This window comes from Artibeus jamaicensis, unplaced genomic scaffold (genome assembly GCF_021234435.1).
Source record: "Artibeus jamaicensis isolate MK-2021 breed Jamaican fruit bat unplaced genomic scaffold, CSHL_Jam_final contig_464, whole genome shotgun sequence".
NCBI lineage: Eukaryota > Metazoa > Chordata > Mammalia > Chiroptera > Phyllostomidae > Artibeus > Artibeus jamaicensis.
In genome coordinates, this window is record NW_026521842.1 from 18,698,078 (window position 1) to 18,717,322 (window position 19,245).

The window sequence follows — 19,245 nt, forward strand, 5'->3', positions numbered from 1 at the left end:
GGGCTATAGATTTTATTTTAAAAAGCGACCACCATTTATTGACGGCCTGACTTCATATGTATCAAATCCTGAGTTAAACATCTCATTGACTCATTACAAGCCTGTTATTGGGTGGCTATCATACTCAATTTACCGAAAAGGAAACCAAGCTTCGACTGTTTGCACACATTTACCTAGGCTCACTCCCTGGTAAAACCACCTCCAAATTCAGCGTTTGGAATCACCTTTGTCCACGCCCCGGCCACTAGGAGGTAGAGCTACAACTGCAATTCCCGTGGGGCTGTGCGGAAGCCTCGCGAGAGTAGGCTTAAATGCGACGGCGGGAAGTCGGCCGTCGCCGCCACCAGAGCATTTGGGAAGCGGACCTCTGTAGCGATGGCGGGTAGCTACATCTCTGACAGCGAGCCTACGACGCGTACGCTGCTGCGGCGCCTGCTGGATACGGACGACCCGCACACCCCGCGGAGACGCCAAAGTACTCGAGCTAGGTATGTGAGGGTACTGCCTGAAGCCCTTGAGCAATCGGAGGAACTGGCGGGTGGGGTCTCGGTGTGCTCCAGCTCTGATCGTTTGGACAAAGAATCTGAGTCTCAGAGAGTTGCAGAGCCCAAGACTCGGAGAACTGGTTCCACGCCCATATATGGGGTCGGGTCATTTGTTCGTGCCCCCACCCCCAGAACTCCAGGCCGCCAGGTCTCGGCACAGAGGTTCAACAATGCCCGCGTTTTAGGTGATCCGCCTTTGGAAGTGCTCAGAATCCTTCTGCCCTGTTCTCTAGGCCACTTTATCCCAAACCGACTCGGAGTGTGTGGAGGCATCTGCTCTGAACTGCCTCCCAGGTGGTCCTTCCTTTCCCTGCACATTCAATCCTACTGTCCTTGTAGTTCCCAGCTGGGAGATGGGAAAGGAGCTGGAGAGCACAGCCTGGGCAGAAGTAGGGAGGCAGGAAGGAAGGGTTCTTTGTAGGAAACACGAATTTGGCCTGACTCGCTGGGAGTGTCAGTGAGTGACAGCTGCGGTGAGCTCATGGTGCAGAGGGTGTGGTAGTTGGCATCTGCCAGACGGGGGCAGTGCAGTTCCTTTATAGGCAAGGGAAAGCCATTCATTACAGCAGAGGACTTAGACCTATGTTGATGAGGTGGGAGCTGTGCTCTGGGAACATTTGCGTGGTTCTGGAATCAGAGGGACTGGACTGGAGAGACTAGGGCTAGAGTGATCCGTGTGGGGGTTGCTGTCAGACCCTGACAAGTACTTAAAAGGTTTAAACATATTTTAATGTATTTCTGGGATTATTTTAAGGTCTGGAATGGATACTCTTCCAATTACTTCCGTCAGTGTGACTAACCCCTATGTCTGCCAAAGTCACCTCTATAAAGCCTTCCTCAACCCCTCTTTGTGACCAGGTGGTCATATTCTCTCTATTCCCATACCCCTTGGGCTCCTTTTCATCCACAACCCTAGTGACATAAAGCTGGGAACAGGCTATGGGAAGGACAGTGGTTTCTGGGTCCCTGGCACAGAGGGAAAAAGTCTTCAGGCCAAGATGCCTGATGAAGACTAGTCTCTGCACCCTCTAGTTCCCCGCTTCCTACACAATTCTCAGAGCTGCTGGTCTTTATACAGTGTCCAGAGACCCCTGCTTGAAACACCTTTCTCTATGAGGCTGAGGAGCCAAACAAAGACTACTGCCAGGCAGCATTCCCGTGGAGCCAGGGTAAGTGCCCAACTCACTGACCACTACAGGACTCTGGCTGCCTTCAGGGGACCCTGAAGTCTAACTCTGTTCTGGAGCCCACCTTGAGGGAATTCCAAGGCAAAGGAATAGACAGTTTGCTTGGTGCTTTTTCCCAAAGTCTATTGGCAGATTGGCCCACGTTCAAACCAGTGGACATCTGAAGGAACAGACACCTCGGACTCTGCTTGAGAATATTCTACTAACTGGTAAGTGAGCACTGGTCCACTGATCAGAGTTAGGCATCAGCCCTGGTACCCCTTATTTGGGGCAGGGTGCCCTGCCAGCCCTACCCTCTTCTTATTTCTACAGCACCAGAATCTTCCATGGTTGTGCCAGAGTCAGTGGTGAAGCCAGTGCCAGCACCACAGGTGGCCCAGTCCTCTAGCTGGGAAAGCAGTCGGGGCAGGTGCACAGTGAATTCTCTCCCTTTGGGGTTGGGCTGCCAGGCAGCTCTGATCGGGAAGCCTCTTGGCAGTCCCAAAAGCTGTATTTGGGCTTTCTGGTCTGTCTGAGATTAGCTCCATCCTTATAGCCTGGAGCTACAACTTCCTGAGCTCAACGCCCCCACAACCCTGGCTCCAAGTCTGCTGGCTGTTGGCAAGAGGAAGCAGAGGCTGAGGTTGTCAGTGTTTCAGCAAGGAGTGGACCAGGGACTTCCCCTCTCTCCAGGTGAGGCCCTGCACAACACCTATGGCCATCCTCTCTCGCCCATTCTCTATAGAGGCTTAGGAGGCCTGAGAGGGGACTATCATGAGCCTGGGTAACTTACAGTTTCTTCTTTTTAGGTCCTCTTACAGAACCTCGTGGGAATGCTGGTGCCTCCTCCCTCACCAGGTGCTGTTGCCTGTTCTGGGGCCTGAGGGAAAGGGCTGACTAGATCGGATTCTGGCCACACTGCTCCCTCCCAATGTTAGCGCCACGGCATGCTAGCCATGTTCTAAAAGATGAGAGCACAAGGGCAGATGGAGAAATTGGTTGGGGGTTGGTCTTAGGTAGCTGACTTTCCTTTATGCCTCTTCTTTCTACCAGCTCCCTCAACCTGGCCTTTGCCACACCTCCCCTGCCACAATCAGTGCAGAGGCCTGGTTTGGCCCGCAGACCTCCTACACGCCGAGCTGTAGATGTGGGTGCATTTTTGCAAGATCTGCGAGATACCTCTGTGGCCTTGACTCTTCCAGGTAAGATTGAGATTTCCCTCTTCTAGCCTATGGGGATAGCTCTCCCCCCACAGCAGCAGGAGGTGCTGCTGTGTCCAGGGTTGCTCCCCCTCTTCATTGGGTCAAGGACAGTGAACAAACCTGTCAAGTAGGTCTATAAGGAGTTTCTGCTTTCTTTCTATAAGGTGCCATTGTCTTGGTAGTTCCTAGTCCTAGTCCCTCAGGGTCTTCCAGGACCCCATATCCTTGAGGAGCTACAGGCTATGGGTAGGAAAGGGGTGGCTGGAGCTTCCTGGGAGGTTGAAAGGGGCCAAGTATCAGGATCAGCTGGCCAAACTGACCTGGGAACCTGATACCAGAAGACAAGTCACAGGGCAAGAGGAGGGTTTCAGAAAGAGGGAATAGTCGAGAGTGTAGGCAAGGGTAAGCAGTTTGGGTGGAGCAAGCAGTGAAGCCTGGGAATGCTAGCTTAGCAGGAAGCTAAGCAAGGAGAGCTGTATTAGAAAGATAAGAGTGCTACGTAGTGTTCTCTCTCTGAAGGCTACTCAGTGCAGACTTATGGGGCCCATGTATGGCCAGGCCCCGATGACCAGGTAGCAGCAGGTGGGCCGGAAGTACACTGAGTACCATCTGGCTCTTGATCTCCAGGTGACGGCCTCAGAACTCCTGTTGCTACCCTGCCAACAGACACCGTGTTGGAGGACACCCAGCCCTTTTCCCAGCCTTTGATTGGCCGTTCCCCCGGTGTGCACCACTCTCTCCCCTGCCCCTCTTTCTCTGCTGAGAGGACTGTCAGTCGCAGGACACGGAGCAGTGGGCCTGGGTTGCAGAACAACAGTGAGTATGTGAGGCAGGTGGCCTGGGGCTAAGCAAAGCTTAGGCAAGAGTTGGTACTGGTAGTTTCCCTTCCTTAGGACCCATGAGTCCCCTCAGAGTCTCTCCTCCATCCAAGTATAGAGTCAGTATGTGGCCATGAGACTCCAAACCAGTACCCCAGGGCTGCCTACCACTTCTGCAGCCTATATTCTCTCCCCTTGATTCAGGTCCTGGCAGACCAGACCAACTTCTGGTAGGAAAGGCAAAGGAGGTCGATGCCCTTGCTGTGGGCTTCCCAAACACCAGCAATAGTAGCCGTAGAGAAGGACTACAGCCCTTACAGGATGGAGTTGGTGAGGAGGCAGAGGAAGTGATGGAAGAAAGCTTGAGCGTCAGCGATGTGGAGGAGGCAGCAGGAGCACAGGGATCTGCCAGAGCAGAAGAGCCAGAGAGACACAAAGAAGGAACAGAAGCAGAGGGAGCCTGGGGGGCTCCTGAGGCCAAGGAGCCAGAAGGATCATCAGGGCATAAGGACACCGCTGGTAGGACAGGTAAAGGGCCCTGTGCAGGGATCAGGGGGTGAGTGGGTAAGTGACAGTCCCTGGCCTTGGAGGAGGGCCTTACCTGGGTTGTTTTTCGAACACAGGTAGTGTTGGGTGATTCTGAGGTGCCTCTTGCTTGGCTGGCTAGAGCTACGTGGGGTCCTCGATAACAGGACAAGGAGGCTGTGGGCCTTCAGGGTTGTGTGAAATGGTTAGGCCTGAGCCCCTACATCCCTGTCCTTTCTCTACAGGAAGTCCAGAATTGACCTCCATCACCCTGGAGTTTCAGCAGGCCAGGCAACTTCAGCTTCTTGAGCCAGCCCAACTGACTAGCACTGCAGTGTAAGATCCCATGACCCTGTTCCACATGGGCCTCTCGGGAGAGGGCAGGCACTGAGGTTGGCACTGGGCACCACCTGGTTATCCCTCTTCCTATGGGTATGCAGATGGTTATCCAGCGAAGCACCTTAGGTGGGCTGGATGGGGCTCACCGAGAGCACATCATCCCATGCCTGCTTCCAGGGGCTTAGAGGAGCCTGGGTAGGGGGAAGTAGCTGGGTCAAAGATGGTTTCCTAGAGGAGGCTTAGCAGAATCAGACAGGCAACAATGGGCTAAGGGGAGGGATGTCCATGCCAAGGCCTAAGAGTCATAGGCCTGAGCAAATACCAGTTTGTATGATGAGGCTCGACTGGGACATTCATTGGGTCTAGACTGTGGAGGATCAGGTCCCCAAGGAAAGACAAGGCATCTACGTGGCTTCTGTCCCCATTCCCTCCCAGCAGATGGTTAGAGCTATTGGTCCAGGTTGGCCAAGGAGCACAAGAGCCCCAGTCTTGGCAGGAGCCAGCAAGATTTATCTTTGATTAGGGGCCTTTTCAGGCAGCATTCCATTCCTGCTCCCAGCTTGCCTTCAGAGCCTCTATCAGCCAGGCGTCCTCCCAGGGCCCGAACTGCTGGCCCCAGACTCCGTCAAGATCCTTATAAGACCGGACTGAGCCACTATGCTAAGCTCTTCAGCTTCTATGCTAAAATGCCCATGGAGAAGGCGGCTCTTGAGATGGTGGAGAAGTGGTGAGTCCTGGACCCTGGGGTGGGGAGAGGAGCTCCTCAGATCATGAATAGTCTGTTCACTCTCTTCTACCCCAACCTTCTTGGCAGTCTGGACAAGTATTTTCAACATCTTTGTGATGACCTGGAGGTATTTGCTGCTCACGCTGGCCGCAAGACTGTGAGGCCAGAGGACCTGGAGCTGCTGATGCGACGGTAAGTGGGTGGAAGCAGGGAGGTTCTGGTTGTGGGAATGCTGATGCTGGTGTTGACTCTCTCTGTCCTCTTCTGCTGCAGGCAGGGCCTGGTCACCGACCAAGTCTCCCTGCATGTGCTCGTGGAACGGCACCTGCCCCTGCAGTACCGGCAGCTCCTCATCCCTTGCGCATTCAGTGGCAACACAGTGTTCCCTGCTCAGTAATGGACAGGCCTTGACACCTGTCCTGTCCCCAGTGGCCCCATATACTCTTCCAGGTCTTCTCTCCACACCCCACCATTAATAAAGTGTCACAAACATAATATGCCGTGTTTTGATACCTATCCTGGAGGCAGAGACCAGCCCCCTCCCCATGACTCCCCAGTATAACTTGGAGAATAGCACGGGTTCGGACAAACAATTTTATACTGAATGTCAGGGGTTAGCTACCCACAGTGGCCCTAGCTTGTAGACTCCTGCTCCCAAGGTCCCCTGCGCCTGAAGTCAGTCTTCTGAAGCCGCTCCAGAACAGTCTGGAGTTTTATCACAATGTCCTCTTCCTTTTCCTCACTCTCCTCTGGCAGTTCTGTCAGAGGGAGCTGGAAGGCCTGGCTCAAATAGCTGTTCAGGGTCTGCTTGTCCAGGCTGGGGTCAATGGTCATCAGGGCCTCACGTACCTTGGGTAAGGTCACTTTTTCTTGGCTATCCCATAAGAAAAGAGAGAGACAGGCCTTGATACTGCCCCCAACCCTGCACCCCAGATTCCAAGATGCCTTCTGCCAGGCTTGAGCAATATATAGTGCCCAGCGGCAAGCAATATATAGTGCCCAGTGGCAAGCACTATATAGTGCACAGGGAGACCAGGGGCTCCCTATTGCAATATATAGAGCAATATATAGTGCCCAGCGGCAAGCACTATATAGTGCACAGGGAGACCAGGGGCTTGAGATGCCACCCCATGGCCCAGCCTGTGGGATTCGCCTATAGCTAAGTGGGCCTGAGGGCCCCAGGGTCACTCACAGTTCCACGGCCAGTTCCTGCTTTAGCTCCTGTAAGTACTCATCCTTTTCATTCATGTACTGTTCCCATAGCAGTCGCAGGAAGGGCATACTCTGGCCCTCCTCATCCTGGGAGGAACCGTAAAACAGGTGATGGCACATGTGCTAGGGCCTAGCAGAGGCTAGGACAGGACTAGGCAAGTTCCTGGACCCCCACCCACCCACCTCCGTAAACAAGGATTGGTAGTCAAGCAAGTCTGCATTGCTGCTGTTGGGATGCCAGCCCGCTGCCTCCATCAGCTCCTGCATTTTCTCTTCCTTCTTGGAGGAGAAGGCACTCCTGAGGACAGTGCTGTAGGGAGATACAAGGGCTTGGCTGAGGCCAGCCCACACGTCTGCCTGCACCCTTTCTCCAGCTCCACTAGCACACAAAAGGGTAGCCAGCATTAAGGCTGCGGCCCTTGCCACCAGGTTCCCCATTCCCCTGCACATCTGGGAGCATGGCCAGAGGACATGACGGGCAGGAGACGGAGGGAGCCTGGCCAGCCTCTCACCTGAACTGCTCCATAGTTATTTGTCCCTCATTCTGACTGTCCACATTTGTCATCTCCTTCAGCAGCTGTGATACTGTCTCCCTGTGCTTGACGTAAACACTTTCACTCATCTGTGGGGGTGGGGGGAGCAATGACTGACTTGTTCCTTCTTGGAGCAGTAGAAACAGAGCTGATCCTGTGCTAGGGAAAAGGGTGGGGAGCCAGACCCAAGCTCACTTTTTCCATCAAGATTGCATAGAACTGACTCATGATCTCACTGGAGTGGAAGAGCTTAATATTTTCAAAAATGGTGTAAGCCCACGCCATGGCATCAGCAGGCCCGAAGCGACGTTCCAAGAAACTGAAGAAGAAATCTGAGAACTTCTCTTTCTGCAAGGTAGGGAGACACTGCTTCATTAGTCATCCTACAGGTGGGTGGCCCTCCACCCTGCTCCCTAGCACCTGGAGGGAACCCCCTTGGAGGACCGTGGCGGCCACACCTGGCCAGAATGGCTGGGAGGTCTGACCTGCTCCTCAGCAAGACGTTCCTTCCAGGCATCCTTGAGCAGGGTTACCACATCCTTCTTTGTTGGCTTCTTGTTCTCTACAGTGCCATCAAACCGAAGAAAATCGGGGACGGATTCTGCATAGCCCTGGAAGGGAGAATGTCAGCTCCTCACTGAGCTCACCTGTGGCCCCACCGTAAACTGGGCAGAGCTCCAGAGGGTTCCCCCAAAACCTCAAGTCTTGGCAACAAGCCTGGCTGTTCTGACTCTGGCCACAAGCCTCCTGAGCCCAGGACTCCCCTACCAGACCAGGGAAGAAGTCTTTCTCCCGGAGCAGCATCTCGCCAATCTCTTCCAGGAGCACATCCACAAGCTGGTCACTGTTCTTGCCCTCAGCCAGCGTGTGCCAGCGATCTGGGCCCCCAGCCACCACACCTGCAAGTGGAGGGAGGAAGCTGGAGTCCAGACAACACACTTGAGCAATCCTTGGGACCCCAATTACCTTCAATGCCCATCATTACTTTCACACTTGGTCCAATCAGGCCGTGGTGTGGAGGTGCGCTGGATCTCCTGCAGCTCAGAATAAAACTGGTCCCGCTCCTTTACCGTGCTCATGTGCAACTGCAGCAGTATCTCGTGCTCCTTGCGGACCTCTTCATAGTCATCTCTCAGGCTGTCCAGCTGAGGGCAAGGTGACTGGTTCTTGCTACCTACCTGCATGACCCTGCCCGACCCTGTCTGGCCTGCCTGCCCCCCAGCACCTGCTCTTGAAGATCCTTGTTGGTCTTCTCCTGCATTTCAAAGTCCCTCCTGGGCACCACATCTCCAAAATTGGCCTTCATAGTGTTGAGCTCCATCTGCGTGCGTGCCAAGTCTTGCCGGGTCATCTTCAGAGCCAGTGTTAGCTTCACGGGGTCCTCTCCCCAGACACCTACCAGGGGGCACGCGAGCTCAAATCACCCCGGCTCTGGGGCCTGTAGCCCAGGGCAGGGTTAGAGTGTCCCTCAGGGTATATCCCAGGCCCTTCTGCTCTCCCTGCTTGGGAACCCCTGGGTCTTTCCCCACAGTGCTACCAGCCTATAGCTGAGGACTTAAATAGAGAAGCCCAGGACAAGGCGTACCAGGTCTGTCCTGCCTTTAGGGACAATTTCTGCCTCAGCTGCCAGAAATTCTTTCCTACTTAAACAATGAGTCTATGATTCTCAGTCCAGCTCAGAAGAGCCACAGGTCCAGGTGGCAGCTGGAACATTTTTCATCATGAATGGTCACAAAATGAGCAAATATTAGGAGGGTTGAATAAATCGGAGTGAGTAGTGGGGGCAGCACCTCCTCAAGGGAGAGAAACCCACCTCCAGCTTACCTGGGGACTGGGCTAGGGACATGTCTTCCCGCTGGTACCGTAGCTCATTCAGGTCTGCAATGAGGATCTTGCGGGCATCTCGCTCGCTGAGGTAGCGCAGGTATTCCTCAGCCAAGTTCTTCCTCAGTTTGGTCACCTGCTGGGAGGGTAGCTGCATGGTCAGGGCTGCCGTGGACCCATTTGCAGCTGGTCACCACAGGAGATGGGATGTGTGCAGGGTGGCCCCATCAAGGCCCGGGAACAAGAAAGCTAGAGGAAGAGGGAGGCTGGCCATTCCTGACAGTCAGCAAAGTGCCCGTGTGTCCTGTGGAGAAAGTCTGGCAGCGGAGGAGCAGGACTCTGCTGGCATTTGGGGCTACGCTGAGCCAGTGCTGAGTCCAGACAGAGTGTGGGGGTAGCAGGGGCTCGGGAGGTGGTGGCTCAGTGTGTCATTCCAGCCAGAAGAGTGGAGGGAGTTAGGGGGTTACCTTGGCACCCAGGGCCTAGGGTCACCCCTGCGATGGCAGGGATTCAGGGAGTTGGTCACCACACTGCTGCATTTCACCTCACTCTGCAATGAGATCTTCTCCTCATTCTTTTTGTCAATGAGCTTTAGTAAATTCATCTTCTCTTTCTTTAGCAGGGAGATTTCAGATCTCTCCTCAGCCCTCATGGCCAGGATCCTTTCATTGCATTCCTCGTTCACAGTGACAAGCTTGGCCTTCAGGGGTTCCAGAGCCCGAATCTTCTCCCTCTGGTGAGCTAAGCAGGGAAAAGTGGGAGGGACCCTCTAGGGCCATGGAGAATGACCAGGAGACACTTCCTAAGGTCACAGTCAGTGGCTACATCCCTTACAAACTCCAGGAGTCTACGCCTCCCTCATTCAAAGCATTGGTCCTGCTTAAGGCCTTCCCACATTTGCTTTTAAACCAAGGGCATAGTCCAGATGAGGACTGAGGTCTCATCTATGCCTTTTCCACCTACAGCCTTTAGTCTTGCATGCACCATGCCTGGCACCTCCCGAGCCTGGTTGGAGGGAGCCTCCTTACTTCACAGGGGCACTCCCTCTGTTCTGGGCTCCAATCAATAGAAAAGATGCTCTATTTCCCACAGATACTGCCTCACCGTGTTCCCCAAGGATAGGAGGTGGTCAGGTGCCCTGTCTCAGGACGGTGGAAGCAAAAAGGCTACGGAGGACTTAGTGACCTCAAGGCTCACTTAGTAGCTGTCCCCGCGCTACCGCAGAGCCCCAGAAGGTCACAGTAGGATCCTCTCTGCCTCTTCCATCTGGGTCCAGGCAGCCAGGATGCAGTCTTACCTAGCATCACCTCATATGCATTCTTGATGGAGGATAGCAAAGGCTTGTATGTTTTGAAGTCCTCTATGAAGAAATCAAAGATCTCTCTGTAAGGCTGGCAAGAAAAGGGAAACTGTCACCTCCTGACCTATACCTGCCACCATCAGTGGGGTCTGAGTTTTTCTTTTTTAAAACAAATTACTTTATTCTTTAATTATAGTTGTCTGTATTCCACCCCCCCCAACATTTCCCCCTGAGTTTTTCTTTACTTGGCTTAGTAGTATTGTAGCATGAAGCTGCCAGGCGACCTACATTCAAATAAATGCCCTAGGCACCCCCCAGGTCTCTCACAGAGCCAGGGACCTAAGGGGCAGCTCTTTCTCTCAGCTGCTGTCCAGAGTCCTCTCCTGGTGCTGTCTCTGAGACCTGGCAGATGACCTGGGTCAGGACTTCCCCGCTCTGTACCTGAGCCCTATCTCTGGCTCTCCAGGCAGCCAGCCTCCATACTCTATGCCTCAGTTGGCCTCCCACCAGCACCCCACCCCCCAATCTTATAGCCCTCGGAGAGCAGGAGACTGAAGGGTCTAGCTTTGCATTCTGACATCCAAGTATGAGCACAGGCTCCTAAATCAGCCCTGAATTTGAATCCCAGTCCCACCACTGCATAACCGTATGCTTTACCTGAGCTCCTCTTTCTGGTTGGGGAGGTGATTTCAGCCTGTGAGCTCTTATATAAGGCCCTGTCTAGGACCTGGCACTCAGATGGTGCTCAGCAAATGCCTTTGTCAGTGACTAATTCAGAAGTGAGAGATTCCCCATCATTATTCCCATTTCAGTAGGGATTTGGTGATTCCCTCACTAATATGTACCAGGATCTAGGTTGTATCTAGATTTCTCTCTTTTTATGCACCTGGGCTAAGTTCCTTGAGATTGGGGCTGTTGTCACTGGAATATAGACACTGTAGGACCCCTGCCTGCCCAGCGCCAGGATTCAGGCTCCATTCGCTGATATTGATCCAAGCTGGGCACTAGGGATCACAGCTGAAGGGAAACAGCACCCAGTCCATCTGACTCAGGCAAGGAAACTCAAGCCTCAGGAGAGTTTTGGTTCCATGCTGGCAGCCTTTCCTACTCATAGGAAAGCCTTTGTCATAGAATATGTTTCTCTTATCAGGAAGGAGAAGCCGAAAGTGCTGGGATAAGCTGCTCTCTCCTGAAGTGCTCAGTCCTAGTGAGTAAAGTTCCCTCCCATCGGCTCCCTTCCCTCCCTAATTCTGTGGCTCTGACCTGCAGCCTCAGCTCCTGGGCAGAATCCGTGCTCAGGTCCAGCAGGAGGAGCTCCTTGCGTAGGTAGTTCTCTAGCTGCTCCAGATACCTCGGTTTGGTAATGCCCAGGGACTGGGGCTGCCAGCTACTGCAGGGGGTGGTGGGCTGAGTTGTGACGGGCACGCCAGAAGGCCCTAACATCCTTGGTCTGGGGCAGCACACACCCCTGCACGCACTCTGGGCCCAATGTGGGGTCTGTACCAGCCCACCCACCATCCAGCTGCCCCTGGCTTACCCTGCTCCTTTCCGGCAGTTATCTGAACAGGGCTTTCGATTATGCAGAATGGTCTGGCCACTGCTGTATGTGGGCCATGGGGACAGGTGGCCAACAATGGATGACTGACAAAAAGACTGCAGGAAGGTACAGGTGGGATTACCATGGTAACACTCCTCCCCTTCCTGCTTTTCCTCTCCATCCTCCTTCCTCCACTTGTGATTATTTACCCCAGAACCTCTCTCTCTCTTTTTTAAAGATTTCATTGATTTATTTTTAGAGAGAGGGTAAGGAAGGGAGAAAGAGAGAGAGAAAAACATCAATTGGTTGCCTCTTGGCTGCCCCTACTGGGTACCTGGCTTGCAACCCAGGCATGTGCCCTGATGGGGGAATCAAACCAACAAACTTTCAGTTTCCAGGCCAGTGCTCAATTCACTGAGTCACACCAGCCAGGGCTATACTGTATTCTTCTTCTTCTTTTTTTTTTTTTTAAGATTTTATTTATTCAGAGGGCAAGGAGAGAGGGAGAGAAACATCAATGTATGGTTGCCTCCAGTGCTTCCCCTGCTTGGAAATAGCCTGCAGGGAACTGGCCTGCAACCCTGGCATGTGCCCTGACTGGGAATCGAACCGTGATCCTCTGGTTCACAGGCCCACACTCAATCCACTGAGCTACACCAGCCAGGGCCTTCTTTTTTTTTTTTTTTAAGATTTTATTTATTTATCTTTAGAGGGGAAGGGAAGGAGAGAGGGAGAGAAATATCGATGTATGGTTGCCTCTCCTGAGTCCCCTGCTGGGAACTGGCCTGCAACCCAGGCATGTGCCCTGACTGGGAATCGAACCGAGATCCTTTGGTTCACAGGCCCGCGCTCAATCCACTGAGCTACACCAGCCAGGGCTATACTGTATTCTTATAATAAAGTAAGGTAGAAGAAAAAAATATTAAGAAAATCAAAGGTTTTCCCTGGCCAGTATGGTTGAGTTGGTTGAGTGTTGTCCTGGAAATTGAAAGGTCATGGGTTCAATTCCCCATGAAGGCACGTGCCTGGGTTGCAGGTTCCGTCCTCAGTGGGGAAAACCAATCAATGTTTCTTTCGCACAATTGATGTTTCTCTGCATCTTTTCTCTCTCCCTCCTCTTTATCTAAAGAAGTATGTCATTGGGTAAGGAAGGAAGGAAGGAAAGATAAAAGTCAAAGATTTGTCTGAGTTTTTTCAAATTGGTTCAAATCTCTAAAAAATTTTCCAGTATATTTATTTATTAAGAAAAAACCTGGGGGGGGCTGGGATGGGAGAAATAGTCAAAAAACTGTACTTGAAAAATAACTAAATAAAATAAAAAGAGAGAAAGAAAGAAAAACCCTGCACATCAGTGGACCTGCGCACTTCACCCCCACGAGTTCGGCAGTCCACTGTACCTTGCATTTGCTGACGTTTTGCTGACGTAATGCAATGAGAATAGGAACTGACAATATACATTCAGCTCTAAAAAATGTGACCACTTAGACATTTAAAAATAAATTCATATTTTTTCTGACCCTTTTTATAAAAACTAATTTTTTTTAGAGAGAGGGAAAGAGAGAGAAGGGGAGAGAAACATCAATTTGTTGTTCCACTTACTTATGCATTCATTGGTTGATTTTTGTGTGCCCTGACTCGGGATCAAACCACAGCTTTGGCACATTGGGATGATGCTCTAACCACTTGAGCTACCTGGCCAAGGCTTTTTTTTTATTACTTAAAATAAAAATACAAAATGTTATAGAAATGTTAAAATTGCATGTTCAAAATGTTTGGGACATGATCAGAGAAGCACTCAAAGGTATTTATTTTAATTGCTTAAATTTATTTTCCTGTTAAAAAGAAAGGCTTAAGACTGATTGCTTGAAAAGAAAAAGAACTATAATAAATTTTTTAAAAATAGGAAATGAGTAGAAATAGACAAACTGGAAAAATGAGAGAAGCCAAACTTAAAAATCAAGCCAGTAAAAGGGGTTTGGTTTTGTTTTAAAGAATATCAAAATTGATGTGATTCTGCACTGGCTGGTGTGGCTCGGTGGGTTGGCACCGGCCTGTGAACCGAAGGGTGGCTGGTTCTGATTCCTGGTCAGGACATGTGCCCACGTTGCGGGCCAGATCCCTGGTGGGAGGCATGTGAGGAGCAGCCAGTTGGTGCTTCTTTCCCTCTCTCTCCCTCCCTTCTCCTCTCTCTAAAAAACAAATAAAATCCTTAAAAAAAAAATTGATGTGATTCTTAGGGAAGGCCTCAGTAAGCTGGTAGCTGGGAGGTGAACACGGGAAGGGTGGCCTAGGGAGTGGGTGGTGGGTGGGGACGGCAGGAGGGAACAATGCCCCCTGGTGGTTGAGCGCAGCATAGCGGCTACCACAGGGGAGATAAGGAGCTAAACAGCTTGGCCACAGGTCTACTGAATAAGTGGCAGCTGAGGGGGATCTGGGAGTGGGCACCCAAAATTACGGGGTCTTGCTGGGCCATGGCTGCAGTTGGTATCCTCAAAGAATCCACATTTTTTAAAAGATGTTATTTATGTACTTTTTAGAGAGGGGAAAGAGAGGGAGAGAAACATCAATATATGGTTGCTCTTGTGCACCCACTACTGGGGACCTGGCCCACAACCCAGGCATATGCTCTAGACTGGGAATCAAACCGGTGACCAGCAAAGAGTCCATATTACCCCACTTCACCTCCTTGGAGTCAGGGTACACGTGTTGGGGGTCCCCAACCTCACATCCATGTTCCCCCAAATCCTCCACACAAGACATACTCACACAAGGAAAACCACCACACAGCCCACAGTGCTTCACTGTCCACTGTAAGCGGGGCAGTGAGCTGGAGTTGTGTTTGCTCAGATGTGTTCTTTTGATCTGTGAGATCTGGATAAGAGCTGTAAATCTTGTATCAACAGAAGCCCTAAATTACTTAGTAAGACAGCATTCATTTTTATATAAAGACTTTAAAGAAGAGGAATGGAGGAAGGAACTTTCCTGAGGCTGGTAAAGAGCCTTTACTTCTAATGCACAGCCCACAATGCAATGAAGGAGCATCCCATTATTCTTGCCTTCATACACCTCACTGCATTTATGGAGTGCATATGCCAGCCACTCAAGTACACTACCAGGTACTTGGGTCATAAAGACAAAACGTCACAGCCCTGAAGGACCTCAACAGATGTGGTGGGACCATCCCTGCATCCAGCACAGTGCCTGATACACGGCAGGCCAGATGAAGTAATGAGGTCCGTAGCCCTGGCCAGGTAGCTCAGTTGGTTATAGCATAGTCCCAATATGCCAAGGTTGCAGGTTTGATATCTTGTCAGGGCACATACAAGAAGAAACCAATGAATGTACAAGTAAGTGGAACAACAAATCGACCTCTCTCTCTGTAAAATAAATTTTAAAAAAAAGAAGAAGAAGAAATGAGGTCTACTCCAGAATGGTGAGTTGCAGGTGGAGGATGTCCATGGTCACAGGCTGAGTCTTCGCTGGGGAGTCTGGGATGAGGCGTGACACATGTGCACATTCTCACCCCAAAGCCTGGTGGCCTTGGCCTTGGCGAGCTACACACCCCTCATGGGAAAAACTGTTTGATAGGGCATGTTTCAGGTGGGCGGTGTTTTTGCATTGCAGAGAGGGAAGCAGGTGAGATCCGGGGACTGACATTTGGGGTTCCAATAGGGCATCACCACTAACCACTTTCTGTTTCTGAGAAAGCTTGCGTGTCTGTTGTTCCTGTTCCTGAGTATTATTGGTTTCTGTTTGGGAGGAGTCATCTGTGGTCAGTCTTGAAGGCCGCAGGTGTGTTCTGCACAGAGAAGGGGAAGAAAATGATGGGCGACAGAGCCCTGAGTGGGGAGAGCACTTCCACCCTTTCCAGATCTACAAGACATGACCTCCTCTGACCTCAGAGCCAGGCTCCGGGTCTTCCCAGTGCTGCCTCCAGATTTCCAGTGATGCTGCCAACAAGCTCCTTGCCCTGATCCCAAACCAGTTTTCCAGATTCCCAGAACCCTTCTTGTCACCAGAGTCTCACCAACTCCTGCTGTGGTATTATACACTCATCATGAACCCAGAGAACACTATGGACCTATACTTCCATTCAGTGTTCAACGGTGGCTGAGATGAGTTTCGTGTACACAATTGGCACACTCTGAAGTGTGATAAGAAAGGCAGGTGCTTTATGGGACAAGAACAGGGTCTGGGGTCTAAAATCCAGAAATCTCAGCCCTACACTTACCGGCTGATAGGGCTGGCAGTTGACATGAGGTTGCAATAGAACCCACCTTGGGCAAATCATTTAACCTCTCTAAGCCCAGTTTCCTCAAAAGGAAATGGAGACAATTCTTGCTTTTCCTATCTTACAAAGTTGTGAAGTTTAAATAAGAGTAAAAGAGATATGCAAAAACAGGCTGTAAACTGTAAGGAGCTGCAGAGTTAATTATGACATCAGGACGGGGGGGAAAGCGGGTCCTAAGGAGGTCTTTAACCCCTAGGCCTCTTAGGAGAGCCATCCTTGCTCAAGCTAGGAAGGCATTTCCAGGTCCTCAGGGAGAGCTGCATGTGAATAGCAGATCTAGGTGAAAGAAAAGGAAGAAGTAATTCCAGCAATGCATTGTGTAGAGGAGGGGTGATTTATGCTGCCGGATAGACTTCTGTCTTCATTCCTCTGACTAGCTGGCGACCTTGGGCATGTAGTTTAACCTCTGAAACTCAGTGTTTTTGTGAGAGTAGGACTATTCAAACTCCAGGGAAGTTGAAAAGAGTAATATGAACCCAGTTGGGAAACCCTGCCCTGCAAGGTTTCTCAGTCCTACTCCAGGGAGCAGTGACACCCCAAACTCCAATTTCTATTGTCGCTAAACTGAGCAAGTGTGAGCAAACCATGTTGGATGAGCAGCTGGCGTGGAAAAGGAAGATTTTTGCCCAGATGTTCATGGCTTTGAGACAGGATACGGTGAGATCAACACTCCTGCTCACTGGGTGAAATCAATACCTTTCTGTCAAGACTAATCGATTTCCCAAACTGTTTTTTTTTTTACTTCTCTTGGAGCTATCACGTACAGCAAGGTAAGCAAGAAGATTTTGGGGAGCTCTCCAATTCCCAATCCTGAGAAGTTGTCAAGTGGAAAAGCTCAGGATGTAACACATTAGTTTGAATGTCAAAGGAGACAACAGTCAAAAACACACTTGCAAATAACAGTACTTAAAAAAAACACCTGCTAGAGACTATATACTTATCCAAAAAGCTTAGGATGCTCCTTTAATATTTTATTTTTATTGGATTTATTGGGATGACATTGGTTAATAAAATTATATAGGTTTCAGAGGTACAATTCTATAATCTATCATCTGTATATCATATTATGTGTCCACTACCCCAAGGTCCTTCAGTATTTTATTAAATATTTCACACCAATTCTCAGGGGGAGCAGGAAACAGACATCTATATTTCTACTTTAAACGTGGAGAGAATGGAGTTATTTAAATAACGGTAGACAGTGGGGTTGTCAGGGGGTAACTATGTCCTGATATTGAGTGAACTCAAGTGCTAAGTTCTATCCACCAAGCTACTGTGTGCAGATGTGAGGATGAAAGAAGAAAGCCAATGGAGAAGAGAAACCTGCCCCAGGAAAATGCACAATTCCAAGGTCCCTTTTAGAGGGTTCTCCTGACATATCGATAGCACTAAATTCTAGCCTATCCTTCATCATGCTGACTCTGCTCTAAGAGGAGCTGGAGGAGGGCACCCTCCACTGTGCCTCTAAGGAAACAGTGAACCTGGCTCAACGTACATCATCAAATATCGGTGAAGGAAGAACATGGACAGGAAGGAATGCATTGTACTGCCACCAAATTCAGCCTCAGCCATTATATTATGCTTCCTTCCTAAAACAAATGGGAACTCTTTTTCTAAGTCTGTTTCATGTCCTTTTCAAACATGGCTGCAGCTTCCAGAATCATTCCTGGCTGGGTAACAGCACTCAAGCTTTCTGTCTGGTTCTTGTAGATTCATCTTAGCTTTGGATCAAATAATCAAATTGCCATTTAATCTCCTGACTTGTGTAGGCTTTCCCTGTCAAGGCAGCAGACCTTGAGGAATCAGAGTTTAGGTGAGATCAGGTTTTTACTTTGGGAATGAGTAGAAGGGGGGAAACTACAGTCATTCAACATGTATGGGATGCCTGTTACATGCAAAGGCTATGATGAGAACATCACATATTCTGCCTAAATGTTCCCAACGATGTTTGTGGTGTGGGCTGCTTCATCTCCATGTATGAGATATAGAAGCAGAGGCCTGGAACTTTAAGGGCCTTCTCTAAGATCCCAAAGCTAGAAAAGTATTTAGCCAAAATTTTTGTTTGAATCCATATACTTTGTGGCTTTCCTGGCTAATTTTCAATGCCCAGAGGCTACCTCTGAATACAGGGAGGAGCTACCCTGAGGCTGTGGCACAGACCTAGTCTGCTTGGGGTCCACCAGCAATTTGACAAGTATCTTTGTCATAAGCAATGAGTGAATAGGGAGTTTATCAAAGAGCTCAGGTTCAGTCTCACATGGCTGGATTCAAATCCTAGCTCCACCAGTTACAAACATATATAAAACACAGGATCTCTCCAGGCTTCTATTTCTTCATTTGTAAGATGGTGATTTTACTACCTCGCAGAGTTGTTGTGAGGGTTAAATGTGGAATATAAAGCACTTGTCACATAACATACACTCAATACAAACAAGTTAGCTGTTACTAATAATGAAGTGCTCCTGTCCTTTTCCTAGCCCATAACGTCCTCACTGGGCTGACAATTCATCCGAGATTCTGTTTCTGCACCACCGATCCTATGGTGCTGGAGATCCAGACCAATGGACAGAGGGGGAAGGTGCAGAAGTCCGGATCACGTACCATTTTCTTTTTCAGTATTTCAGCCTTTCTCTCCGCCCTCAGCCCGGCCAGCGCCTACCTGTACATAGTCGCGAAGCTGGTGCTCTGCGGCTCAGGAGAGGCCGTGACCCTCCGACAGCCGGCACCCGCGGCCTGTGAAGCTGAGGTAGTGTACAGTCCGTCGCCATGGTGACCAGGCCCCAGCAGCCCAATGGCGCGGGCGGGGTCAGGGTTATGTCACGCCCTAGAGTCCCGTGCTGGAGGCTGGGACAAAGTAGCAAAAGTAGACTCGGACCTGGGAGCGGGGTACCCTCCTAATCAATCACTACAGCAGATCTGACCCTAGCTAGCAGAACCGAAGCAGGGGGCTAAACAGAGGGAGCGAGCTAAACTTAGGGGCCCGAGCCGCGTTGCTAGCGGGAATGGTAGTTTTCAGAGTCCCAAAGTTTCGGCTGAACAGAGTTATGGCCGAGCAGGTTTGTACTACATCTCCCAAAGTTCCTCACCAGCCCTAGTTGATCCGCCTCTGTAGCGCTCTGCATTGTGGGATGTAGAGTTCGAAATGCGGCGAGGCGTGGCCGCGTCCAAAGCGAGGCGCCGGACTCGGACTCCGTTTCCCTGCGGCCCCGGTAGGACTCCGGATCAT

At 50.6% G+C, this 19,245-nt stretch overlaps 2 protein-coding genes across 8 annotated transcripts; one reads left to right on the forward strand and one right to left on the reverse strand.

Annotated features, from left to right (window-relative positions):
- The first annotated feature begins 332 nt into the window (after positions 1-332).
- CENPT (centromere protein T) lies at positions 333-5,967 on the forward strand. Of its 4 annotated transcripts, none has more exons than XM_037162718.2 (13): positions 333-488; positions 1,624-1,714; positions 1,854-1,941; positions 2,045-2,141; positions 2,268-2,404; positions 2,521-2,569; positions 2,765-2,913; positions 3,541-3,729; positions 3,936-4,259; positions 4,502-4,592; positions 5,119-5,322; positions 5,410-5,514; positions 5,596-5,967. In XM_037162718.2, exons 1-13 carry the CDS (start codon positions 376-378, stop codon positions 5,717-5,719), a joined length of 1,761 nt encoding a protein of 586 aa, XP_037018613.2. In that variant the 5' UTR covers positions 333-375; the 3' UTR covers positions 5,720-5,967. The 4 variants fall into 4 exon arrangements, with proteins under 4 accessions (XP_037018613.2, XP_037018615.2, XP_037018616.2 ...); XM_037162720.2 differs by having other exon boundaries at positions 5,131-5,322; XM_037162721.2 differs by having other exon boundaries at positions 5,155-5,322.
- On the reverse strand, positions 5,935-18,948 carry TSNAXIP1 (translin associated factor X interacting protein 1). 4 transcript variants are annotated; one of them, XM_053666762.1, is made up of 16 exons: positions 18,679-18,948; positions 15,416-15,527; positions 11,729-11,844; positions 11,455-11,581; positions 10,189-10,282; positions 9,436-9,632; positions 8,892-9,027; positions 8,293-8,462; positions 8,053-8,212; positions 7,836-7,966; positions 7,553-7,678; positions 7,263-7,415; positions 7,047-7,156; positions 6,718-6,844; positions 6,515-6,621; positions 5,935-6,196 (listed from the first exon to the last, which is right to left on the reverse strand). In XM_053666762.1, the coding sequence occupies exons 1-16, from the start codon at positions 18,684-18,686 to the stop codon at positions 5,956-5,958; spliced, it is 2,115 nt and encodes a 704-aa protein (XP_053522737.1). In that variant the 5' UTR covers positions 18,687-18,948; the 3' UTR covers positions 5,935-5,955. The 4 variants fall into 4 exon arrangements, with proteins under 4 accessions (XP_053522737.1, XP_053522736.1, XP_053522738.1 ...); XM_053666761.1 differs by having other exon boundaries at positions 8,892-9,030; XM_053666763.1 differs by lacking the exon at positions 11,729-11,844 and having other exon boundaries at positions 8,892-9,030.
- Positions 18,949-19,245: the final 297 nt, after the last annotated feature.